The sequence below is a fragment of the Chanodichthys erythropterus genome, chromosome 10, assembly GCF_024489055.1.
Source record: "Chanodichthys erythropterus isolate Z2021 chromosome 10, ASM2448905v1, whole genome shotgun sequence".
NCBI lineage: Eukaryota > Metazoa > Chordata > Actinopteri > Cypriniformes > Xenocyprididae > Chanodichthys > Chanodichthys erythropterus.
The window spans coordinates 10,693,758-10,702,223 of record NC_090230.1 but is presented as its reverse complement, the minus strand read 5'-3'; the positions used below and the strand labels follow the sequence as shown (position 1 = coordinate 10,702,223).

General features: G+C 38.8%; 2 protein-coding genes across 2 annotated transcripts; both read left to right on the top strand.

Moving 5' to 3' along the window:
* Positions 1-1,549: 1,549 nt before the first annotated feature.
* Positions 1,550-2,705, top strand: LOC137029082 (hatching enzyme 1.2-like). Its single transcript, XM_067398598.1, has 5 exons — positions 1,550-1,618; positions 1,707-1,779; positions 1,882-2,022; positions 2,104-2,221; positions 2,315-2,705. Exons 1-5 carry the CDS (start codon positions 1,550-1,552, stop codon positions 2,703-2,705), a joined length of 792 nt encoding a protein of 263 aa, XP_067254699.1.
* A 4,558-nt stretch (positions 2,706-7,263) lies between these two features.
* Positions 7,264-8,419, top strand: LOC137029080 (hatching enzyme 1.2-like). The gene is made up of 5 exons (XM_067398597.1): positions 7,264-7,332; positions 7,421-7,493; positions 7,596-7,736; positions 7,818-7,935; positions 8,029-8,419. Exons 1-5 carry the CDS (start codon positions 7,264-7,266, stop codon positions 8,417-8,419), a joined length of 792 nt encoding a protein of 263 aa, XP_067254698.1.
* The last annotated feature ends 47 nt before the right edge of the window (positions 8,420-8,466 follow it).

Here is an 8,466-nt window from a genome sequence, read left to right as displayed (position 1 = left end):
CCAGAGACGCTGAAGACGGACGCAAAGAGGAGACAATTCTGTAGCAGACAGAGCAGCTCACTGTTCACGATGCTCGAAATATAGGAAGAAAATATAAATATGGAATTGGTTGTGAGGGGTTATATGAATGCATCTGTAAAAGGAATTACTGTCTTCAGAAAAAATTCGATGGCAATGGTATTTTACTTTCCTCTTACCTCCGAATAAAGTAGCTAATTATTAGCGCAGTTCAGCTTTGTTTACAGCGGTAACCAAGGAAACGCTGTATCTCTGCTGCTCCTTAAGCGCCACCTGCTGTCAGAGAGTGAATCTGTGTCTCATTCAGTCTGCTGTTTTTGTTTCAAGCTTTTTTTGTGTGTAGCATATAATTTCACAAAGATAAAGTCAGACCGTTCTGTTTTTGCTTTAAATCTTGAAATTAAATCTCAATTAATTCAAATAAAAAACAACTGCTCATACAATGTGATAGCATCTTTGTTTAGATTGTGATTAAAAAGCAGTGGTTCCCTCTAATTTGAAATGGCTATGTATCTTTGTTTATAATAATAATAATAATAATAATAATAGTAATAGTAATAGTAATAATAATAGTAATAGTAATAATAATAATAATAATAATAATAAATATCTGCAACCAGTATAAGAATCGGCCAATTTGCTTGTAAAAATAAATAAATAAATAAATCAGAATCTAAATTGGCCATGAAAAAAATACTAAATACAATCTGGGCTGTCTTTTTCTATCAAGTAGATCTTGTCTTTCATAAAGGTCGAGGTCAGGGATCTTGGGCTTAAAAAGGTTGGTGACCACTGGTCTACGGTAATGGACTACGGTAAACCTCGGGATAAACAGAAAGACTAATGTTAGCGTAGATGCCATTCTTCTTCAACTATTAAACAACTTTACTAAGTAGAAAGGTGGGGTTGTCACTGTTTGAAATCATGTTGCTTCTTCATAACAAAACAATTGTATCAAATAAAGAGTTGTGTAGTGCTATGAAATACTAAATATATATAATATTACATTTGTCCTGATAATATTTTAGCAATACACAGTAATTGTTTCTGATTTTCCATTAAATCAAAAGCTTTCAGCTTAGCTAAGCTAATTTAAGTAGTCAGTTGTCCATCTTGCTAATATTTTTTGGAGTCATTTTCTAATCTTTGCAGTACATTGAGATGTTCTCATGAATAAGGATTCACTGGTAATCTACCTACAGAGCACATTTAATGTATTGTGGACCATCCCTCTATATTACTGTGTTAGGGCATGTGTTGAAGTCCAAAAGCTAAAGCACGTCCATTACAGAGAATTAGATGAACAAACTGAGGTATATTCTATGATTGTGCAAAGATTAGGACCAACAGGTGGGGTCAGAGCTTCCTCCCTTTAGGCACACATTTTAGACTCTGGACACTAAGACCCTACCCATAATCCCCCAGTGGAGCCACCTACTCAGGTGAATATAAAGTCCAGACAGAACAGCTCGCAGACATCAGACCTCAGCACAGGAGCATCCTTGACATCTCTACACACTGAGGACACAGCATGGACACAAGAGCCTCCCTCTCCATTCTGCTGCTGCTGTTTGGCATCTCCCAGGCGTCTCCTCTCATGGTAAGATCCTATCTAGTCTCTCTCTCAAATTATTAACTCTCCTCAAATGAGTTGTTTAAAACATCTCTATTTCTACCACCAGGAGCAGATGTTTGAAGGCGTATTTGTATCAGAGCCTGAAACTCTGGACATCACCACAAGAATTTTGGACACCAACAATGGTCAGACACCTTGTAGATTTCTATAAAGCCAGTAAATGGTCAGTGATTGAGGCCTATAAATATTTTGTGTTATTTCATCAATATGTGTCTCTTTAAATGCAGGATCATCTGAAGTCTTGATTGAAGGAGATCTGGTCTTTCCCAAAACCAGAAATGCTCTCTACTGCTTGAACAACAACTGTTTCTGGAAGAAAAACTCTAACAACGTAGTGGAGGTCCCGTACATAGTGAGCGCTGAATTCTGTACGTGAATCTCCTTCATTCGTTGAACACAATTCATTCATTTAGATGCCATTTTAAACTTGTGGAACCTTTTGTTTGCAGCCAATTATGACAGATCTGTGATTGCGAACGCCATGTCGGCCTTTCATGCCAAAACCTGCATCCGCTTTGTGGCCAGATCATCTCAGACTGACTACATCAGTATTGAGAACAAAGATGGGTCAGAACAATTATACAAAATAATCAGGACTCTCTTTTACAACAAGAACATTAAATCAGATATCTAACCCCTTTATTTCCTTTCTCCTCTCAGGTGCTACTCTTCTCTAGGTAGAACTGGTGGCAAACAGGTGGTCTCCCTCAACAGGCAAGGCTGTGTGTACACTGGCATCGCTCAACATGAGCTGAATCATGCCCTGGGCTTCTACCACGAGCAAACCAGGAGCGATCGTGACAAGTACGTCAAAATCAACTGGGAGAACTTGTCTCCTGACATGTCCTACAACTTCGAGAAACAGAACACCAACAACCAAAACACTCCATACGACTACAGCTCCATCATGCACTATGGAAGAACAGCCTTCGCCATCCAGCCTGGGCTGGAAACCATCACTCCCATTCCTGATGCCACGGTGGAAATCGGACAGAGGCAGGGACTGTCCAACATCGACATCCTGAGGATCAACAAGCTGTATGGATGCTGAAGATGAGGCTTGTACACATAATTTAATATAGGTCATATATCTGTAGATGAATAGTGGTGTGATGAGGTTATGTTTTTATGTCTTTTGATGGTGCTGAATTTCTGAAATATGTAATTGTGTTGGGTTGTGAAAAATAAAGCTAAACTGCAAGACAAACGTATACTTTATTTGTAATTCAATGACAAGTTTAAGACAGCGGTTGACTGTAGCAGTAAAGGCGTCATTGTACTGAGCTTCGCCTGCAAACAAATTAAAGCCACCTGGTTTAACCTTAGGAAAACTGGAGGACTGGGAATATTACAGTATATGATGTATTCAATTCAACAGGTTATTTATTTATTTATTATTATTATTATTATTATTATTAAATGCAATAACATAGCTTTTGAAAGATGTTTGAGATTTACTGGTATAATCATATGTTCACAGCTGAAAAGAACGGTTTCCCATTTGATACTTTAAAGAGCTTTATTGTGTCAAGATCCTCTACTGGAGTCAATCACTTCTGCATCCTCTAGTACAACACATTCAACTTTCAAATTCACCAAAGACTGAGAAAGTCCACAGGAGAAATAAGTGTGATCACCTGAAGAACAATGTGAGCCAAAGATGCAGTTCTAGACATGTTGTGAAGTTCTGGTGAAAATAAGGGCTGTGTTCACAATGGACTTTGGTTCCGGAAAATTATAAGAGCATTCTGTGTGAATGCAAGCCAGAGCCAGATTGCTGGGAAATGTGGTCCTTGTACAAGATCCTAGTAACATTAATGGGATAAATCTTGGAAAATATAAGTGTGAAAAGAGCCAGAGCCAATGCCGTGTGGGGTGTGTGTTGCAGTGATGAAGTTAGTTATCGTGCAACAGTTTGACTTGCAGATGGAAAAAGGTGCAAGAAAGAAAATAACAATTGCTGCAAACAAGAGACCAGGGATCTACTTGCCTTTCATGGAGAATTGAACCAGCAGTTTAATGATACCATACAGCATACACAATATGATGTTTTGTTAAAATCACTTCATAAAATTAAGTTTGAACCACTGCAGTCACGTCGACGGTTTTAACGATGCCTTTAGTACCTTTCTGGACCTTGAAAGCGTTGATTGTATTGCTGTCTATGGACAAGTCATATACCTCTCGGATTCATCAAAAATATCTTAATTTGTGTTCCGAAGATGAATGAAGGTCTCACGGATTTGCAACAGCATGAGGGTGAGTAATTAATGAAACAAATTTCATTTTTGGGTGAACTAACCCTTTAAGATTGGGGGGAACATGTTCATGTTGCCTATCCAATCAGCACGAGGGAGGCCTATATGTATATATATATATATATATATATATATATATATATATATATATATATATATATATATATATACATAGCTGACTCATCTATGGTCCTCGATAGTTTTCTCCATCCCTACACCACCCCGTCTCCTCACAATCACCTGGTTACTATTAACCAGGCATATAAGGAGTATGTTGGATTCAGGCTAAATTCTGAGTTTCGAGCCCTCCCTTCAGACAGCATGCCAAATACGCATACTTTTCACTTTTTATCTGATTATTTGTAAGAGTGAACTCGTGAAATTACTGTTTGTGGGAGGATAACAAAATTAAATGGAGAACTTTTCAACATATGAAGTTTTATTTAACAGAATTCGGGAGGAGCACGTTCGGGTAATCAATCAATCAGCACAAGGAGAAGCCTGTATATAAGCCCGTCTCTCACCTCTATCCCGCGACACGTTTCACAGCATCCCTCCATTCAACCCATCACCTTGCTCTTGGCTGGTTTCTATCCCAGTCATGGAAGGGGTGTACTCTGGGTTTGGGCCAAATTCCAAACTCAGCGCCCTTCCCTGGACGGCACGCCAAATACGCATAAACTACTATATAATTTGCTATTGGATTTCATGTACGTGTAAACACGTGAAGTACATTACATATCAGGTGGGAACGCTCTGGCAGTGTAAATGAAGAAAATAACACAATGCAAGAGCAATTACCAGAATTTTTCTTGTTTTCCCCCCAGAATCTCTTTGTAAATGAAACTAAGAACATCTTACTTGTGATGTTAGGATCGAATTATAGAGCAATTTTTTTTTCTGCTTCATTGCAGAAACTGAATATAACATCTGAACCTCAGAATAAAATACACAATTTCTATAAAAGCAAATTAGAAACTTTTTCGATCAAAACTTAAAATCACAAAGAGATGAAATGTGACTCATCTTTAACTAGAAATGGTGTACAGTTGAATGTGTAAAATGCAGTAGCATTGCTATGCGTAGTTCAAGTCAAGTCACCTTTATTTATGTAGCGCTTTTTACAATGCAGATTGTGTCAAAGCAGCTTTACATTGATAACTGGTATATCATTTTGGCTGCACAGCAGCTTTTAAAGAATAGTGTCAATGCAGGCAGATCAAAGCACTGTTGAATATCAAATGTCAAGTGTCCCCAACTAAGCAAGCCAAAGGCGATAGCGGCAAGGAACCCAAACTCCAACAGGTAACATCAGGTGGCAAATAGGTGTTAAAATGCAGAAAAAAAACCTTGGGAGAAACCAGGCTTAGTCGGGGGGCCAGTCCTCCTCTGGCAAACAGTGCTTTGTTACGATTCAGGTTGCTATCATAAGTCCGATAGGATTGCAACATTCAAATTATTTATTTCAGTTCCATCCAGTTGAGGATCGTATTCATCACTGCGGTACAGACGGTTTGTGTAGGAGCTGTGCCACTGGCTGCCGTGTCGATGATGCCTTCACAATAGATGGTCTACGGCAGTGGTCGCCAACCCGTCGCTGCGATCGACCGGTCGATCTTTATCACTGTTCCAGTAGCTCGCGAAAATAACAGAAATATGAGTACAAAAATACATTACATTTCTCCAGTCTGTACTGTACTGTACTGTATTTTTGTATTTATTTTTCTGTTATTTTAGGGAGCTACGGGGACAGTGATAAAGGGAAATAGCCCACATCATGTCCGAGTCTGTAAACGGCCGTAAACAAGAGGCCAGAGACGCTGAAGACGGACGCAAAGAGGAGACAATTCTGTAGCAGACAGAGCAGCTCACTGTTCACGATGCTCGAAATATAGGAAGAAAATATAAATATGGAATTGGTTGTGAGGGGTTATATGAATGCATCTGTAAAAGGAATTACTGTCTTCAGAAAAATTTCGATGGCAATGGTATTTTACTTTCCTCTTACCTCCGAATAAAGTAGCTAATTATTAGCGCAGTTCAGCTTTGTTTACAGCGGTAACCAAGGAAACGCTGTATCTCTGCTGCTCCTTAAGCGCCACCTGCTGTCAGAGAGTGAATCTGTGTCTCATTCAGTCTGCTGTTTTTGTTTCAAGCTTTTTTTGTGTGTAGCATATAATTTCACAAAGATAAAGTCAGACCGTTCTGTTTTTGCTTTAAATCTTGAAATTAAATCTCAATTAATTCAAATAAAAAACAACTGCTCATACAATGTGATAGCATCTTTGTTTAGATTGTGATTAAAAAGCAGTGGTTCCCTCTAATTTGAAATGGCTATGTATCTTTGTTTATAATAATAATAATAATAATAATAGTAATAGTAATAGTAATAATAATAGTAATAGTAATAATAATAATAATAATAAATATCTGCAACCAGTATAAGAATCGGCCAATTTGCTTGTAAAAATAAATAAATAAATAAATCAGAATCTAAATTGGCCATGAAAAAAATACTAAATACAATCTGGGCTGTCTTTTTCTATCAAGTAGATCTTGTCTTTCATAAAGGTCGAGGTCAGGGATCTTGGGCTTAAAAAGGTTGGTGACCACTGGTCTACGGTAATGGACTACGGTAAACCTCGGGATAAACAGAAAGACTAATGTTAGCGTAGATGCCATTCTTCTTCAACTATTAAACAACTTTACTAAGTAGAAAGGTGGGGTTGTCACTGTTTGAAATCATGTTGCTTCTTCATAACAAAACAATTGTATCAAATAAAGAGTTGTGTAGTGCTATGAAATACTAAATATATATAATATTACATTTGTCCTGATAATATTTTAGCAATACACAGTAATTGTTTCTGATTTTCCATTAAATCAAAAGCTTTCAGCTTAGCTAAGCTAATTTAAGTAGTCAGTTGTCCATCTTGCTAATATTTTTTGGAGTCATTTTCTAATCTTTGCAGTACATTGAGATGTTCTCATGAATAAGGATTCACTGGTAATCTACCTACAGAGCACATTTAATGTATTGTGGACCATCCCTCTATATTACTGTGTTAGGGCATGTGTTGAAGTCCAAAAGCTAAAGCACGTCCATTACAGAGAATTAGATGAACAAACTGAGGTATATTCTATGATTGTGCAAAGATTAGGACCAACAGGTGGGGTCAGAGCTTCCTCCCTTTAGGCACACATTTTAGACTCTGGACACTAAGACCCTACCCATAATCCCCCAGTGGAGCCACCTACTCAGGTGAATATAAAGTCCAGACAGAACAGCTCGCAGACATCAGACCTCAGCACAGGAGCATCCTTGACATCTCTACACACTGAGGACACAGCATGGACACAAGAGCCTCCCTCTCCATTCTGCTGCTGCTGTTTGGCATCTCCCAGGCGTCTCCTCTCATGGTAAGATCCTATCTAGTCTCTCTCTCAAATTATTAACTCTCCTCAAATGAGTTGTTTAAAACATCTCTATTTCTACCACCAGGAGCAGATGTTTGAAGGCGTATTTGTATCAGAGCCTGAAACTCTGGACATCACCACAAGAATTTTGGACACCAACAATGGTCAGACACCTTGTAGATTTCTATAAAGCCAGTAAATGGTCAGTGATTGAGGCCTATAAATATTTTGTGTTATTTCATCAATATGTGTCTCTTTAAATGCAGGATCATCTGAAGTCTTGATTGAAGGAGATCTGGTCTTTCCCAAAACCAGAAATGCTCTCTACTGCTTGAACAACAACTGTTTCTGGAAGAAAAACTCTAACAACGTAGTGGAGGTCCCGTACATAGTGAGCGCTGAATTCTGTACGTGAATCTCCTTCATTCGTTGAACACAATTCATTCATTTAGATGCCATTTTAAACTTGTGGAACCTTTTGTTTGCAGCCAATTATGACAGATCTGTGATTGCGAACGCCATGTCGGCCTTTCATGCCAAAACCTGCATCCGCTTTGTGGCCAGATCATCTCAGACTGACTACATCAGTATTGAGAACAAAGATGGGTCAGAACAATTATACAAAATAATCAGGACTCTCTTTTACAACAAGAACATTAAATCAGATATCTAACCCCTTTATTTCCTTTCTCCTCTCAGGTGCTACTCTTCTCTAGGTAGAACTGGTGGCAAACAGGTGGTCTCCCTCAACAGGCAAGGCTGTGTGTACACTGGCATCGCTCAACATGAGCTGAATCATGCCCTGGGCTTCTACCACGAGCAAACCAGGAGCGATCGTGACAAGTACGTCAAAATCAACTGGGAGAACTTGTCTCCTGACATGTCCTACAACTTCGAGAAACAGAACACCAACAACCAAAACACTCCATACGACTACAGCTCCATCATGCACTATGGAAGAACAGCCTTCGCCATCCAGCCTGGGCTGGAAACCATCACTCCCATTCCTGATGCCACGGTGGAAATCGGACAGAGGCAGGGACTGTCCAACATCGACATCCTGAGGATCAACAAGCTGTATGGATGCTGAAGATGAGGCTTGTACACATAATTTAATATAGGTCATATATCTGTAGA

What these genes read in the sequence shown, in the direction of transcription:
- LOC137029082 (XM_067398598.1), top strand. Translation starts at nt 1,550, where the DNA reads ATGGACACAAGAGCCTCCCTCTCCATTCTGCTGCTGCTGTTTGGCATC. An exon ending in AATTTTGGACACCAACAATG is followed by an intron (nt 1,780 to 1,881) that starts GTCAGACACCTT and finishes CTTTAAATGCAG; the next exon opens with GATCATCTGAAGTCTTGATT. An exon ending in CATAGTGAGCGCTGAATTCT is followed by an intron (nt 2,023 to 2,103) that starts GTACGTGAATCT and finishes TTTTGTTTGCAG; the next exon opens with CCAATTATGACAGATCTGTG.
- LOC137029080 (XM_067398597.1), top strand. Translation starts at nt 7,264, where the DNA reads ATGGACACAAGAGCCTCCCTCTCCATTCTGCTGCTGCTGTTTGGCATC. An exon ending in AATTTTGGACACCAACAATG is followed by an intron (nt 7,494 to 7,595) that starts GTCAGACACCTT and finishes CTTTAAATGCAG; the next exon opens with GATCATCTGAAGTCTTGATT. An exon ending in CATAGTGAGCGCTGAATTCT is followed by an intron (nt 7,737 to 7,817) that starts GTACGTGAATCT and finishes TTTTGTTTGCAG; the next exon opens with CCAATTATGACAGATCTGTG.